The following is a 17491-nucleotide window of genomic DNA, read 5'->3' as shown; positions in this document are numbered from 1 at the left end:
ACTCTCCTTTTTTTTTTTCTTTTGCTCTCCACAGGTCATTTCTCAGTGCCAAGATGTTTGAATGCCTAAACCGATGCCTTTGTCAAATTACTATACATGTGTGCAATTGAAGGAGACAATTTGTGAAGTAGCCAGCGATGACCGACGCCTGGTTGAGTCATATTGAGTGTTTGTTTTTTTGTTTAGTTTTTTTCTTGTTTTAATTACAGCAGTGATCCGACTGGAGTTAAATTCAGATGTTCGCTCTGGTGAAACACGAAGTGAATCCACGATCCTGATGAGGAGAGACGTGTTTTTAAAAAGTAATATGCAGTCACACTGTGAGCAAAGTGGTTTGACGGGTCACTCCGGATGGTTTTATAGCTAAAACAGGCTCCTCCTGGAGGGACAGAAGACCTCCAGAGGACAAAGAGCAGACTGGAGCACAGTGACTGATTTCAAAACTACTGTCTTCATCAGAGTCAAACTGGACAAAGACAGGAAGCCAAACGCACCCTGTTCAACCAATCATCCACTTCCAATTGTACATGTGGTCTCGCTTGACTGGATGCGTCCCTCTCGTCTTGTTCCGACTCTGAGAACAGACCCAGTAGGTTTGAAACGTCCGTTAAAGGCTGTGGATTAATCCAGTCAACCTTTTCTCCTCTGGAAGTTGGCTAGATTTGAATAGATTCATGGGCTGGTGGCTTTATGAGGCATTAATCAGTAACTTCAGAGTTTATTAATGTATCATTTGATCTAGAGAAAGTTAATCAGCTATGATTTTAACATTGTCACGATAAAGCTTCTCAAATGGTTTGTGGTCAGACTAAATAATCTGCCTCTGGTGAATTATTGTGTTCAGACTGAGCTCCCATAGGAGGAACCTGGCTGACTTGGCCCATCCCTTGACTTTTAATGTAGCGCCACCAGCAGGTGAAAGTTTCAGTTTGTCCAATACTTTGATTTATGACCTTCAAAACTAGTGACGTTCCCAGCAGGCTCAGCTCAGCTCTGCTCTGCTGCTAGTGATAATGAGCCTGTTAGCAACCGCTGACATTTTCATGTTTACGTCACCAGAGCTGCTGAGGATCAGAAACTACAATCTTTAATCCATTTTTTGGTCTTTAAAACGAGCCGTGCAGAGCTGCTGGAATCACTCGTCTTTTACTGTATTGGTTAATATAAAAAGAAAAACATTTAGATCAGTTTTCAGGCTCAGCTGAGAAAAGGAGGATAGTTGTGTTAAAAGCCAACAGGATCGTCATCAGCGCAGAATAAAACAACACTGATTATAAAATACAAAGACAGCAGCTGTCCCAATATTGTCAATGGTACTTATTTCTCAAGAAATAAGTGTAACTGAAGCATTAAAGTCAAATAATAACCATATTATTAGAACGCTGAGCTGGTGGAGAGCTGGAAGGACGAGGCGGTTAGCTTAGCTTAGCAGTACAACGTTTAACATGTTTAATCCCAAAACAACAAAACAGAAAGATCTGCTTTTCAGGATTAGTTTGGTGCTCGAACTAGATCATCTGAATCTGATTGACTGTCGGGTTCTTCTGGTTTCGGTGACCCGGCCGTGTTGCTCACAGTGTGAACCCGCAATAAGACCTGAGGAGAAATGCAATGATGGAAATGTTTGCATCGACACTAGTAATAAATTACTGAGCCACTTTGACAATGTACTACAATAATGACTGAGTGCTAAACATAAGCTAATGTTCACACGGGGAAGGAGCGTTTCTCTCCCGGCCCTGGTGTCCATTTAGGTCTTGAAGCTGCCCCCTCCCTGCCCCAGTCTGCACTTTAATGCAGGTTCCACCCCCACAGGCCTGCTGTACTGATGTGAAAACGGGGAGGGCTATTTACTTTAGAGAGATCCTGTCCAGACGGGGAGGTTTCTGTTGGTCTTAAGCATTTAGTGATGATGTTTCTCTCTCTTTCTTTCTTTCTTCCCACAACACCTTGCACCCGACAACAACCTTTCTTCTGATTGCAGCTGAATAGTAGAAGCCCTGTGTTTATCAGTGTTAAAACATGAGGAAGGTCTCATTTCTTCTGATTCCATTTCAAAGAAAAAAAAAACAAAAAACGTTTCATTCTTTTCATTTGGGGCTTCTTGTGTGGAAAAAAATAAACAAGCTTCTCTTTTTTTGTTTTCTTTTTTTGTTGCGTGTTCAGTTTTCACTAATGTGTCCTTTTTACTGTCTTCACTTAACAACGGGGACTGTCCTCTCACTGTTTTCTGCTCCCAATGTGTACTTTAATCAATAAACTGGTGACATCTCTGCCCGGTCTGGTTGTCGGAGCCTCTAGATTAACTGTGAAGCAGATTTCTCAATCAAATTTTACCATTTTTACAAAACAAACTGAAAAATAAAGCTACATCAGTCGATTACTGTACTTAAATACACATTTGATTTGACTTGTACAGTCATTAAATGCCACTTTCTACTTCTGCTCCACCACATTTCATTTACAGGGATGTCTTTTACTTTTTACTTCACTACTATTATTTAGTTACTAAAATTTTTTGCATATAAAACATACAAAATGTCCTGTTTTGTTCCAAATTAAATTACCGACAGTATATACAGGTACAGCTGAAGTGGTTAGCTGATTAATCAATTAGCTGACTGACTTAAGTAATTTGCATCTATTTTAATTTAATGTGTTTGAGTAATTTTATTATGCAAAAATATTTAATGCTCGCAGCGTCTCAAAATTAAGGATTTTCTGCTTTTTTAATTGTTTTAATTCTCACTATTTTCTGAATTTTTACAAACCAAACAAGTCGATTAATGGAGGAAATAATCAGTTGCAGTCTGATAGAATAGTTAAAAATGAACTCAACTAACTAATCACAGTAAAATCCTGCTTCTGCATTAATGAATGAGGAATAATAACATAACAGTTACAGGAGACGTTTTATCATTTTAATATATTAGAAACATTGTCAATGCAGGACTTGTTGTTACAGTGTGGTATTTAACCTGTAGTCTATTTACAGCCATGAACACATTATTATACACACTCTGTATAGACGGTCACAAGGTTTGGGAACAAAAAGAAAAAGAAGCACAACTAGAAGTGGAGGACGTCATCTTGTGCTTATAATAACCAGCCGAGCACAAACAGCAGCGGTGGCGGCTCACGTTGCCAGCATGTTTGTTACATCAGCACTACATCAGTTCAACAGGGACTTGTTTAGGACATTTTAGAAACCCTCAGCGCTCTGATGCACTCAGGGCCTCAAGCATGGAGTAAATAAGCACTTACAGAATAGTGCTGCTGCTTCTCTTAGTGAGGAATATTGGTTAAAAATATTTATTTAGAAAAACTTATTAGTGAATATTCTTCTTGCACCACTGTCTGCTCCATATTTCCAGTTAACATTTTGCTTCATGCATCTTAAAAATAATGATCAGATGTCCACTAAGACTGCTGTAAAATGATCATAGTCCCCAGAGGATGTTTCTTAATGTTGTTAATATTTAATCTAAAGCCACTAAGAGGTTAAAAAGTTTCTGACCACTCTATCTGACAAAGTTTACGAAGCACATTCAAGCTCCCAGAGGATTAACCCTTTCCATTTTGAACCCCTTCATCATCGGCTGTCAAGTAGCGCCACCCTGAGGACAAAATGTCAACGTCTACTCACATCCTGGCTGCGCTGCATCCGTAGATTTGCCCGTTTCTCATAGCGTCGTTGCCCTCCGTGGCCGGGGGAGGGGCCTAAAGGTGGAGGGACCCTCAGCCTGGCGAGATAAAACAGGTGTGTCCTCATGTGTTCGGTAGGGACAGGTACAGATATCTTCACATGTCAACAGTGTGTGTGTTGCCCTTAACTGGCAGACCGCTGTGAAACATTTCACGCTCATTAGTTTTAAACCTTTGTGAACTTTAAACCTCAGTGTCCCCTGAACAGCAGCCACTGTGACCAGAACAGGTTATTAGAATTATACTGTGAAGCAGCACAGGTAGACTTTATGACTTTAGGACAGTAAAACAATAACTGTATCGTGTTTTGTTTGATTATAATTAACTATGAGCTACTGGTGACACCAGACCACAGCTGCAGCGTGAGTTCACTCAACTGAGCAAGAATAAGTTTTATTGTGCATGAGTTTAACTTTTCATTTGAAAAATAAAATGTTAATTTCTTCTTTTAAACGTTATTTAGTCCCATCTGGACTTTTTCTGTGATCCTCATAACAACAAAACCACAAACCAACGTCTCCCTCATTCTGTCCTGCACATGTAGTTATGGTGTGATTTTACTCATACGGTAATGTGGGGAAAACATGTTTTGCACACACACCTGCCCTTCTGTCCACTGGTCTTTGGCTCCAGTGATCCCTTCCTCCACTCCAGCCTGCAGCTAATGGACGACAGCAGGGAGGACTGCAGGTATATCGGCTGTCTGTATTATTTGACCTGTGTAAACAAATCAGAGAACAGCCAAGTCCTCGTAGCCCTGCCCGGCTGCCTCCGCACGTCACCTTCTCTCTGCTTCAGCTCCCTTCAGTACACAAGACACAAGGGGAGGAGGAGGAGGAGGAGGAGGAGGAGAGCTCCAGCTGCAGAAACCCTCTCTGCAAAGCAGGGTTAAAGAGGCAGATATGGTGTGTGTTAGTGTTTCCCCTCATCATGATCATCTTTCCCCTTACATAAACCCCTACAGCAAGGCTTGTGCTTACCCCCGGGGCGGGAGCAACAATTACATTTTCTCCCGTTACTGTAATAATGTGGGAATAACTGGTTTAATATGTTAAAATACATCGAATTTTACAGGCCAGTGTTTTATTGGTAAAATGTTAATGTGAGAATAACTCCAGCTGTCAGATAAATGTAGTCAAAAGTATGAAGTAACTTTAACTGATCTGCTTTTTACTCTAAAATCCTCTTACATGTTGTGGTACTCTCTCAGTCCCCCCCCCCCCTTCACTACAATTACACTAAGCAGCCTGCAAACAGAGCTGAACAAATTGAAATGCATTGCTTTGCACTGCTCAATCGATTTACATTGTGTGGAGCTGCAAGTTCAGTGGTGGGAAATCTCCACCCACTGAAAAGGCAAATGAAAACTTTAAGAAGTGTCATATGAGCAGCAGTGAGTCAGCGCTTCCTCCAGACGAAGCCCAACGGCAACAACAACACGTCAGACACATTCACTTTCCTCGGAAAAAACATCCACAAAGCCGGTTTTCAGAGATGGTTTGAGTCGTACATTGATTTCATTCGTGTTCTTCATCAGTGGAGTAACAAACCAAATGAAAAATGAATAACTTAGAGGGTTTTTAAGGAGCCTAACATTACCAAACCATGAAAATCATACATCAGTAATGACAGGTGGCCACTGGGAGCTGTGAAAACGTAGCTGCTAACTTAGACCACTTGTAACATAAACCGGAGCTAAACACAACCAACAGCCAACTTGGAGAGAGAAGAAGGAGCCATGTTGGAAACACCAAGCTTATAAAGGCTCCAGGAAATGTCTCAATGAGGTGGGAGGAGCCACACAATAGCCACAGTAGGGACATCCTGACAGAGGGAGGAGAGGAACGCCAAAGCAGGGGATAATTACCTCCAAAGACGTGGCTCCACAGCACCACTAGTGGTCAAAAGCTCTGCAAAGCACCTTTAGCGCCGCCTCAGTGGGACAGACTGACCAATAACATCCCACCGCGTCAAGAAGACTCTTCACTGAGCCATCTTTGTTTTACACTGAATGCTGCGTGTGATTTTTATTTAGTTCAGGAAACAAAAGAGGTGTGAAAGGCGTTAACGTGTAGCACAGCATCGAGGCAGAAACACGGCGAAGAACTCCAACTGGTTAGATTTATGAGCACAGAATAAGTTTTTACAACCAAACAATGACAGAGTTATGGGTGTAACACCTGCGGATGTTCAATCTGTTGGTCCTTGTGAGCAGTAAAGAGTCAGAGAATTTGTTGGGCTTAAGTTACAACTTGTTTTGTTGTTATCTAACAGACACATTTATGAGATAAATATGACCCCACGACCTTTAAAAGTATGTCAGCCAAATATTTCTGGCACAATTGGAGAACACAGTGGGTTTTTTTTCCTCTCAGACCTGTTTAGTATTACTATAAATTGTCCCTGTGTGTTCTCACATTGTGTGGATTGATCACAGCTTGTATGTTTTATGCTCACTCAGTAGTTTTGTCAGAAATACGCTCTGAGGGCCCTGCAGTTTGTCACGATGATGAATGGCCCTAAAACACAGGAGCTCAGAGGAGAGCAGTGCACAGCAGCACCTGTGACGGCGCCGGCTTCAGATAGCTGAAGCTGAATCTGTTATTTTCTCATAACTTCCTTACGGTTATTGTAATTTGCTGGTTAGTAGAGGAAAGAGATAAAGATATAAATCCAAATAAACATTCATCATTCATTTATTATTGGTTATCTCCACCTGTGTTGGATTGTGTTCTTGCCTGTAGACACAGTTCAGTCAGCAGACCTGATGCACACTCACTAAAAGACTCTTTGTTACAGCAGTTCATTAGTATTAGTTACAGTATTTTAGAACTGGTTTTAATGAACAAAACTTTAAGTTCTTATCTTTAAACACAAACTACCAGAATACATTTTAGGGAAATGTTAAAAAAAAAATGTATAATGATTTTAAAATAAAACTTTGAATGAAGCTTTGTCAGGAATTTCAACTCTAATTTCAGTATTTATTAACACATAACTGATGCAGTGAATATAAATATATGTATTTTGATAGAACACGTTAAATATGTCATTTTCTCAGTTGCACATTGTGCATGTAATCAAACCAACACTGTAGGAAAAGCAGGTTTATCCTTCAATACATCCACAAAAATAAAAGAAAATCATTTAATCATGTTTCATGTTACACGAGTCTCATCAGCATCCTGTCAAGCGTCCCGGGTGCCGAGATTGTGGGGTTTTTTTTGGAGCTTTCTGCTGCTCCTGAGCTTTTATATGCACAACATGCACGCACTTGTGATGACACGAGTTCATGTTGTAAAATTGATTCTTCAAAACGCGTCTTTTCCCTGGCAAAGGGCCTTCACCTCTATTTGCAGCTGGCAGGGAGATAATCATATTGCTGGATTGTTTAGATGGCACAGTGTTTTACAAACACATCACAGTCCTGTCCATTCCACACTGGAGGACTTCACTCACGGACCACATTCCTCTAAAAGTCATTTTCATGTGCAGTGGCGAGTAAACGGCAAGTGAGAGGAAACAAGACATTAAATTTTACAGCATTAATCACCTGTAAACCTGCTTATTTATTACAACTTGGGTCTTATATTCATAGTTGTGGCCAACATTTCCATTAAAACGTACTGATGGAAGTGGAAACTATAAGATTTATAGAGTTTTTATAGAGTTAAATCAAAGTTGTGGCGAGGGCGGCAATGGCAACTTTCATCATCAATTAATCTGCAGATTAATCGTTTAGTCTATAAAGTGGAAAACAAAATTGCCATCCCAGAGTCCTTGAGTCCAAGATGACGTCTTCAGAGGTCGTGTTTTGTCCGAATAACTCCGATATCCATCTTACAGTTATAAAAAACAAACAAATGCAGCAACTCCTCCCACTGAGAAGCTGTGAGCAGAGACGGATTTGCATTTCTTCGCTGTTTTACTTTTAAAAAAAAACAAAAACAAAACTGATGTCCTTCACATACGACCTTAATGCAGGATGAAGTGACGGTCTGCTGCAGATCCGACTGCTCTGCTCTGTGTTTGACGGGGGGACACGAGGGTCCGTCGCCTGTGGAGACCAGCTGGCTTCAAGACTCCAGCGTGGCCCCGAACGGCTCCCCGAGGCGCCTGGGGGTCAGCGGGAGGGAGGGAGGGAGGGAGGCTCGGCCAAACATCCAGACTTTCATCCAGCGCTGAGCAGCTCACAGGAGGGACTTCACCAGCGCCACCATGTGGTCCACACCGCACGCTACATCCAGCACTTGGCCCGGCACAGTCACCTGACGGGGAACCAGAATCAAAGAGACAAATGCAGCTTACAGGAGCAAAGCAGAGAAGAATTATGGGTAAAACCAAGATGACTGTTGTTGTACTGTTTGGACTAGTTCTGGTTTTACTAACCACATTAAATCTCAAATCTCATACAGGTGTCGAAATGTTTAGACCCTTTACATACAGCTTATCTTGAGGATATGATATAATAGATATAAACGACTTCATTACAAGCATTTAAAATGACCTATTAACCTAATTCTACCTATTATTTTATCCACAGTTTCTTTTTTCTACCACACAAGCAGGAAGAAACAAGGGGAATACACACAGTGTTGTATTTTCATTTAAAGAAAGGGGTCAGACAAAACCCGTATCTCCCTCTGCTCCCACTCTTTTGTTTGCATGACTAATATTGAACCAGTGTTGTCTTACTCGCCATGGGAAGTACTGGTCGTCTCTCTTCCCGATGCCCAAACAACCCCTCACATTCTTCCCCCAAACGAAGAGCTCGCCTCCATCTGCAACGCAACCATCAAACATGAGCCCGCTGTGAGACGGAGCGCCTGCTGAGCGTCAACGCAGGACAGCCTTTAGTGCAGTCAGACCTTTTAGTGCAGCGATCTTTGAGACACGCAGAATAGAACAAAAAATAGGAACCTGCTGCAAAACAACACTCCATATTTTTGTTATTACACAATAAGCACATGTGCATTAGAATAATGAGTGTGGAAAAACAGAGAGGTTCTTTAGGATAAAGTGGAAAATGGCTGCTTTTTAAAGCTGCCTCACATTTAGGCTACATTATTCCTATTAAATCAATAAATCTTAGAAGTGAAAGCACACTTTGGTACAAGGCATGTGTTTGCTTTTGCAGGAAATAAAAAAAAAAAGACTAAACCTGAATAAAATAATTTCATTTGATGGTTTTCATGACTTTGGCAGAAGGACCTGGCTGCAGATGTCTTTAAGATCAGACGAGTATATTAGAATCAGATATTATAACCAGGCTTCCAGGCAGACTAAGGTATGTAAAAGGAGCAGTTCAACATTTTGGGAATTGCACTTCATGTTGCATCTCAATTGCATCTCATGTCTGTATGAGAAATAAGAAGCTAAAGTTGTGCTTAATGTGCCAAACCTGCTGAATGTGATGGAGAAGAAGGACAATATTTACTGTCTGAGTTGTGACTGACATTTTAGGTTTTTGATTTTAGAAAAAGGCAGCGACTGATGGTGTAACATACTACAGATACTTCTGTCCTCACTTTTCCTGTTGTTGCCTGGTTTAGAAGTTTGAGTCTGACTCATAAAAAGTGGATTAAAGGTTGTATTGTTTTTTTCCCAGTCGTTCCTGGAGAATGTGCGCCTGCTTTCCAGCCGCTGCTTTGCAGATAAAAACATGACAAGAAAAGCAGCAGATTTTTTCAGCGCCATAAACAGACTAAATGATCTGACTGAACAGCAAAATGCTCCCCAGACATCTTTACCTCACTGTTGGCGCAGACGGACTTTGCTGTTTAAGAGTTTTATGTTTTCATTTCTTATCCTTGCTGTAAACAAAAAGACTCAGGAGAATAATTCTATTTGAAATTTGAAGCAGAAATCTTGTCAGCTAGCATCGATAAACTGTTTCATGGTGTGATGAGATGAGGCGGCACGGCTTTAGCTCTTAAAGAGCTTTTTCCTTCACAACACACACATTCTTACCCGTCACTGCAGCGAAGTGGCTGAGGCCGCACCTGATCCGGGTTACAGCGACAGACGGGTTGAACTCCGAGCGTCCAAACAGCGTGGAGGGAATCACCTCCGGCGTCGAGGATTCAGATAGTTTGGGGCCTTTTCCGAGAATACCGTAGCCCCAAACAAACACCTCTCCTTTTTCTGAAACATTCACAGACACATCGATGGGCTTACTTTGATATTTCTGCACCGACATGCTGAAACAAAAGGATGTAATAAACAAGACTGTCTGTCAGGCCCAGCACAAATTAGCTAATCTGTTGAGATTTTTTCAGTAAAACCCAAACTGGTGGCTGCTGGTGGCACTAGAGCAAAAGTTTATGGATCACTGGAGTCAACAGGATTCATCCTCTGGGTCACATGAACATCTGAACCAAACATCATCTCCATTCATCCAATAGTCGGTGAGATATTTCAGCTTGGACCAGTGAAGTGGGCGCTGCCATCCGTAGAGTGTCTCCACGATCAGAGCCGTTACGAATCAAACACCTTGGGATCGCTCACAGGAACCATGCTCGACGTTTAGCGACGACTAAAACAGGTATTTGTGAAGCTACACCTCTTTTCATCGAGGACAAGCGTGACGTCACCCTGTCTTGTCTTGTCTTACGGAGCAGGTAACGTGACTCCACTGTGTGACATAACAGTGCCACTGACATGTACTGTCTATACTGTACTATGGTACGGGAGTCATCTCCTGACGTAGGAAGGTTGCGTTTACTTCTCAGCCTAAAAAGACGACCAAACTGCGGCCACAGACGACCGACTGACCGGCTACAGCTGATCAGCTCTGAACATTAACATTCACTTAGAAACAGCTCATCAAAAGGCTGCAGGTAACTCGCAGCAACTAGCTAAAAGCCACACACACCCAAAACTGTGATCTGTGACGCCACCTAGAGGCCGTAAGAGCATCAAACAGCCTGTCTGTCTCGGTCTGTCTGCCTGCCTGCCTGCCTGTCTGTCTGTCTGTCTGTCGTTCATGCTCACAGCTCAAACACGCTCTGTGGTGTGTTTGTGTGGACCGACCGTTGAGAACAGCCACCTGTGTGCCCCCACACGCCGCCTGCACCACCTTCCCGCAGCCTTTCAGAGGAAGATGTCGGGGGGAGTTGATCTGAAGACGAGGAAGAGACAAATCAGTGAACTGCTGCTGCTTGAGGACACGTTTGCTGCTCGTCCCTCTGGTATTTCAAAATAACATTATATTCATCGTGCACGTGGATTTTTCTGTCCGTGATGTGGCGATTTAAAGCAAGACCAACATGTACCAACACATTTGTCCTGAATTCTGTTTATTTTCACTTGTTTTTATTTAATCATTAATTATTTTCATTTTCATTATGTGTATTCTATTTTAATGTTTTCATCTAAAGCTCTTGATATCTTGATTCATGTCTGAAATTCTGAAATGTTACTTCAGTAAAAGTGCAAAGTTATTATCAGCAAAATGTACTTAGAGTAACTTTCAGAGTGTTTTATCATTAGTAATAAACTGTAGCCTGGGAGGAGGCTAGCGTGGTTCAGCCTTCCTTAGTCTTCTTATCTTTTGGGTGTCATTGCCTTGGGCTGCCAGTTCAATTCATCATTTTGATTACAGTGATCAAACAGCAGCTCCTTAAACAGATGACATTCATCGAGTTAAAACAAGAAGATTATGAAAAGTTTGTGCAGTTAAGAGGGTTTAGTCAATCTGACTGGAAATATTCTTACAAGTCAAACTCACAGAGCAAAGTTAGAGAGATTTAGGATTATGGATCAAAATGTTCAAACATCACATCTTGTGTATTTGACTACTGGCTGCTGTGATCTGAGCAGCTTGGGAAAGACGTTTTGACAGCCTGGTAAGATGACTGACAGGTGGAAATAGCACCCAACAGAGCCATCAAGCAACTCTTTGTGTCACGAGAGAAGTCAAACGGAGGCCCAGTGCTGACATTAACACATGCCACTGCAGCAGCTCGTCTCTCTGTGGCCGTTTCAGCCTCCACACTCCCGTTTAGTTCTGCTCACCTGTGTGGCCTCGGTGACCGCGGCCAGCTGCAGGTACTCGGAGTTGCCCCATCCATACAGCTGTCCGTCTCTGGACACGGCCAGGCTGCAGTCTCCGTACGTGCTGATCTGCTGCACCTCCACCCCGGCCAGATCCCCTCCCACCTCCACCGGACTGGAGCTGACGTTGTGGTGCCCCAGACCTGGAGGACCGGGAGGGATGACACGTATTTATGAAGGATAAGAAAAGCTAATATTGTTACATCTTAAAAAAAGAGTTCCCAAGGTCTCTTTAGTTGGTTAGCAATCATGTTAGACCAACTTTTTCTTTATTTTGCATCTTTTGGGAGTGGATATCCCACAAATAGAGATGGCAATGAACTTGATTGAAATTATTCTTAATGCATCTCCATTTTCTGCCAATTTTGGGGCAAAACATCTTTGCAGAACCTCAAACTTGCACCAACTGCACAGGAGAAAAGTTTCCATCTTCCTGCCATCCACACATAACAGGCCTGAAATTAAATGTATTTGACTCTGCCCAATATTTAAAAAAAGCACTTTTTGGTGACGTGCACTGACCCGTTTGTCCGTCTGCCCCCCATCCACATGCGAACACTTTTCCTGTCTCCGTGAGGAAAAGGCTGTGGTCCTGCCCACATGCCACCTGGAAGAATACAAGGGTGATTTAATGCCATTTAAACGGTCTTAAGAGGAATTAAACCTCTATGCACACGACAAACATGATTAAAAATCTAATTAGTCCTATATTTTACATAAATATTTATGTCTTTTAACATCTTTTGTGCTCAAAATGACTTGGATTTGGAATTGATCCAGAGGCTTCGGTCAACAGCAGCCACAAACGACTTCCAGCGGCTGTAATGTAATCCTTTGGGGAACTGTGCCAGTCAAAGTAGGTCTTATTTTTGCCGCTTTTGCTCAGACTGTGTCTGACAGCATTATGGAAAGGATCCCAACACAGAGAGAGACCTGGAAGATCCTTTTGGTTTAACCACAAACAGTAGTTATATAAATTCGGCTCAAAGTCACCAGACTCCATTGGCAAAAATTGTAATTTTACATCATAGAACATATGGGAGTTGCTACCGCTGCCTTGAAAAGTTAGTTTGTTTGTGGTATTGTTTGACTTTAAAGAGTTTTAAACAGTTAGTTCAGATCTGAACTAACATGCTAAACCATAAAAATCATAGCAACTAGACTAGAAACTCCAGTGTGTTCTACCGTTTAAAATTACTGTTTTTGTCAATGGAGTCTGGTGGCTTTAAACCGAGTGATGTAACGATTGTTTCTGGTTAAACAAAAAGGATATTACAGGTCTGTCTCTGTGGGTAACCTTTCAATAATGTTGTCACACTCTTCGAATAACAATCTGAGCCTGTCAGTCACAAAAACAAGCACTTTTATTGGATGTACCTTTTCTAACTTTCGCAGCTGCAGACGGAGCCGATCTACGTGACCTATTCCAAAACATTTTGTATCTACCAGTTATCTTAAACCCAAAATATGTATAAATCCTTAAATGGGACAATATCTGAGTGCACCTGAGGGTTTGGTACAGGAGGGGGAATGAGACATCACACTACATCAATCATCACAGCACAGAGAAAGGCTGCACTCACCTGGACGACCCTGCTGCTGAAGCCCTCTATCTTGTGAATGATGTGACTGCCACTGTTTGAACATGAGACACAGAAATCACCGATCCATCACTCAGAGACAGCAGCGTCTCCAAAAGAGGTCACATCCGTCTCTCTTAGCTTCCCCTCGCTTGCATTATTCCAAGGTGCAGTTCACAAATGTTCCAGCTTTTGGAAATGGCTGTATGATTTGAATTTCTACCAGGGTGTCTGTGTGAGTGAATGGAGCTTTGGATGAGATGTAAAACAAAAGGTCCTCAATGAAAACATCAGACTGTGTGATTGTGTGATTGGACTGGTTTCTCTACATGACACACGCAGTTTTGTTTGAGTGCTTCAAAAGTGAAATTCCAGATTTGTACAGCCTGGGTCTAGCTTTCATAGCTTTGGCCATCATTTCTAATCAATAGTAACAACACTGTAGTCATGACGACGGGGCAGGGAACGCAAACAGTCAGACAGACAATCAATCAGACAGGTTGTAAACTTATTAGGACGGTAAAATGATTACCCAAACTGTTCACAGTTTACAGAACAAGTTTGTTTCCTTTTAACATAAACGAATAAGCACATTTTTCTGATGAGGTTCCTTTAAATTTGGTTATTGAAGAATTACCAAGAAGTTATGTACTGACCGGCATCTTTCACAGTTAAAAAATAAACTCGTCAGTGCTTCTGCTAGACTATCCATCTATCCATGAATCTTTCCAAATGACCTTAAACAGTTACGACATGGTCTAATGTATCTCACTTGGCTCTAAAGTGTCCTGAAGCGAATAAACATCTGCCAGAATCTGTCATCCGGGTCATTAAATGCTAATTTAACGGATATACTGCTCAGTCTGCAAACTGTCTTGTATCTGCTGAATGAATCTGCTGCTTTTTATGACCCACAATGTGAACATGAACATTTCCACAGCTGCACAAACCTGTACAATCAGATGCTTACTTTCAGTTTTACCTCCAAATAAAATGATTTTGATAATCTGTCAGCTTGTTAACACCCATCTGGCGCTGATGTCGTCCTGTTTCCAGATTAAAAACAGTGACGGCCGAAACTACAGGCACCAAAACAGCACCGCAAATGTAATAAACCTGATTTAAAGAACTTTTTTTAAGCTGCAGCATTTGACAAAAGGTATGAAAATGATCTTGAGATATTTGACTAAGCAGCAGCAGCAGCAACAATGTGTTTGAACATGCAAAGTGCTTCAGGACACACCTGTAGACTTCATCTTCAACTATCCGCCTTCCACACTGGCCGTACGCGTTGTTGCCCATACTGAAAACTGCAAGAGAAAGAGAGAGAGAGCTGCTTCACTCAGTCGAAGGCTGGAGGAAAAGTTAAAGCCCCAGTTAAAGCAACTTCGGAATGATAAAAAAAGTTAAACATTTATTAGTTTTATTCCTGAATCGACATCAGTCAACATTTGTTGCAGGAGGAAAGTTCAAAACGCTGAAGCTTGGTAACGATACACATCAATCTCCCTCATCTGGCCAAACTACAGTTAGAAATCTGATAATTAAAATGATTAGAAATAATTAAAACTAAAAGAAATGTTCACTGTGCAGGATAACTCTGGTGTTGTTCCATGATTTTGTTATTGCCAACAAATCCCATGAAAAGACTAAAACCCAGAAACATTCAGAGTACTTTCACAGAAGACTGGAAAAGAAGCTAAAACCAGTTAATTAGAGGAAGAATCTCGGATCAAATTAATTACTTTTCTGTCAATCAACTCATCGATTCACTATTTCAGCCCCAGACCACACTGTGGGTGAGCTGCTTCAGGCCAAACTACAGTCACAGATCACAGATAAAACACGCTAAGAACTTAAACACACAGGAATATGAGACAAATATCCAAACCAGGCGACAAAGACACAGAAACTCATTTTACAAACTGTGATCTGGTTGTTTTAAAGTGGCGCTCGTTAGAACACCTGTAAGCTAATTTACTGAACGCAGCAGAAGACGTTAATGGGCTTTTTAGAGAGGATTTAACAGCTGCCTGATAATCATTCATTTTCAGAGAGTGGTGGTGGGTGGGGGGGGCGTAAAAGGGCACACAGTGCGACAGGTGGCTGGTACCAACACAATACCAGGTGTTCTTTCTCTTTCTACAAGCTGTGACGAACACTCAGCCGCCACGTCTCCTCTGGAAGGTGATTTATTTGCGATGATGTTTCTTCCAAACAAGCTGAACAATGTCTACTGCTGCTATCTGCTATCTGCTATCTGGGGTTCAGGCGAGTCTCTTACCTCCCTCCTGGTCGGTGAGGACTAGAGAGTGAGCGCGGCCACATGCAACCTGCACCACTCTGGTCCGCAGAGGCTCGGCCAGAGGCAGAGCCACCGGGGAGGGCTCCAGCACGTAGTCGTAGCTCTGATCTGCAGTGAAACGGCAGGGATGTAAGGCAGAGGGCACGCTGCACCGATATTATTCAGGTTATTAATTAGCAAAAGCTTTATAATTTGATTAAACGTAAAGTGTTCAATCGACAGTGTGGACTGTAGTGAGTTTAACAGAGGGGTTGTTGTGTGCAGGACAACTGAATGTGAACACATTAGCTCCTAAAATCTATATCTGGCAACATCTTGACCCTTCCAGAGCCAGCATGACAAAGAGAGAGGTATAAAAATATAATATATATGTATATTACACCATGCTGGTGTCATTATACGTACAATTCATGATCAAGACAGGCTAGAAACACAACATCTGACATTAGAACCTTAATCTTGTTATGGTGATGTGGTTGCTTATTCATTTAGAGTCATCTGATCCATAGTTGGCATTTAAGTAGCTCTGGTTCTGTATCTTACGCCGGCTGTGCTGCGTGCGTTGGAAGCCCAGCTGAGAGTCCTTGTTCAGGCCCATGCCCCACAGCTTGGTCACATCTTTGTTCAGGGAGGCGATGAGAGTGAAGCCGTAACCACAAGCAGCAGAAGATATCTGCAAGAGAAGAGGAGCAGCTGGTGAGTTCTTCTTTCACACACAAACAAACCTCCTGATGGTCTCCTGGTCTAAAATGGATTGGTTTCAGTATTTTTTTGCTCATCTTATTAGAGCTGGGCCAGTACACAAGTATATTTATATGATCATACATATCTTTTTTTCCTTTTTCATATTCATAATAAAAGGATAGAGCTGCAGTTATCACACACACACATGATGAACTGACCAACAACCAGTGAATATAACATTTAAACCTCCCCTAAAGAAACAAATCCGGTCCAACTGAGGTTTAAGACATCATTAGTGCTGACTAGAATGATTAGAGAGACACATTTGTTCATTTTTTGAATCATTTATATATTAAATCGTATAAATCAAGGTTCAAAATGCAGTATAGCCTGTTTTATATTGATGCAACACTGAGTGTAAATCAAACTTTACCACTTTAGCAGTGCACAAGGTTTGAAATGAAACTCATCATATGGCTGAAATCTTTCTGTAATGATGCTTAGCAATGATCAATGATACACGTGACATTGTTTTCACCTGCTCTGCGGTCTCCAGCCGGTGAGGAGTGAGCTGGTACCTGCGAGGCTTCTTCCTGCCGCTGTCCGGCACCACAAAGCTGGGGATCCCCAGAGCGCCGGTGAAGCTGAAGCCCCACACGAACACTTTATGGCTGGGCTTTTTGTGTTGGCCGACATACTGAAAAACTGGACCAGTGCCGCTCTTCTCCTGAGGTCTGGATGCTTTACTGAGTGTAGCATAACCACAGATTTGAAGCCTTGTGCTCACGTGACGAGTGCACAGTCGCACACATGGAAAAGCCATCCTGTAGAGAGACACGAGAGGAGCAGGAGGGGAGGTGGTAGTTCAACACAGATGTAGTAATGACATGAGAGGCCCACTTTAAACATTTTATTTAATGATTCAACTTTAGTGTGAGAAGAAATTGTACTACTATGTACTATTTAACCTTAATATAAACCATTATAGTTCAATCAGTATGAAACAATGTAAAACTAGACAAACATCTTGCATTGTCTTTGCAGAAATAACACATCAAATTTACAATGCCTTTGAGGATGGTGGCAAAGTGTACCTAATTTACTTTTTTCCTACGAATTTTAGCTTTAGTTTGAGCTTTAATAAGCTGCGTCAACAAACTGC

The 17491-nt window shown here is 41.8% G+C and overlaps 1 protein-coding gene across 1 annotated transcript; it reads right to left on the bottom strand.

The window, feature by feature from the left end:
• Window positions 1–6383: 6383 nt before the first annotated feature.
• Window positions 6384–17152, bottom strand: rcc1l (RCC1 like). The gene is made up of 11 exons (XM_070843751.1): window positions 16868–17152; window positions 16189–16318; window positions 15625–15753; window positions 14584–14650; window positions 13344–13395; window positions 12283–12367; window positions 11722–11903; window positions 10738–10825; window positions 9676–9849; window positions 8401–8486; window positions 6384–7973 (listed from the first exon to the last, which is right to left on the bottom strand). The coding sequence occupies exons 1-11, from the start codon at window positions 17150–17152 to the stop codon at window positions 7896–7898; spliced, it is 1356 nt and encodes a 451-aa protein (XP_070699852.1). The 3' UTR covers window positions 6384–7895.
• Window positions 17153–17491: the final 339 nt, after the last annotated feature.

Source organism: Pempheris klunzingeri, chromosome 14, assembly GCF_042242105.1.
Source record: "Pempheris klunzingeri isolate RE-2024b chromosome 14, fPemKlu1.hap1, whole genome shotgun sequence".
Taxonomy (NCBI): domain Eukaryota; kingdom Metazoa; phylum Chordata; class Actinopteri; order Acropomatiformes; family Pempheridae; genus Pempheris; species Pempheris klunzingeri.
This window is presented reverse-complemented; position numbering and strand designations above follow the sequence as displayed.

Excerpts from the sequence above, each read along its gene's own strand:
- rcc1l (XM_070843751.1), bottom strand. The coding sequence starts at position 17,152 with ATGGCTTTTCCATGTGTGCGACTGTGCACTCGTCACGTGAGCACAAGG. Across the intron at positions 16,319-16,867 it reads GGCTGGAGACCGCAGAGCAG|ATATCTTCTGCTGCTTGTGG; the intron begins GTGAAAACAATG and ends CTTCTCTTGCAG. Across the intron at positions 12,368-13,343 it reads TCAGCAGCAGGGTCGTCCAG|GTGGCATGTGGGCAGGACCA; the intron begins GTGAGTGCAGCC and ends GTATTCTTCCAG.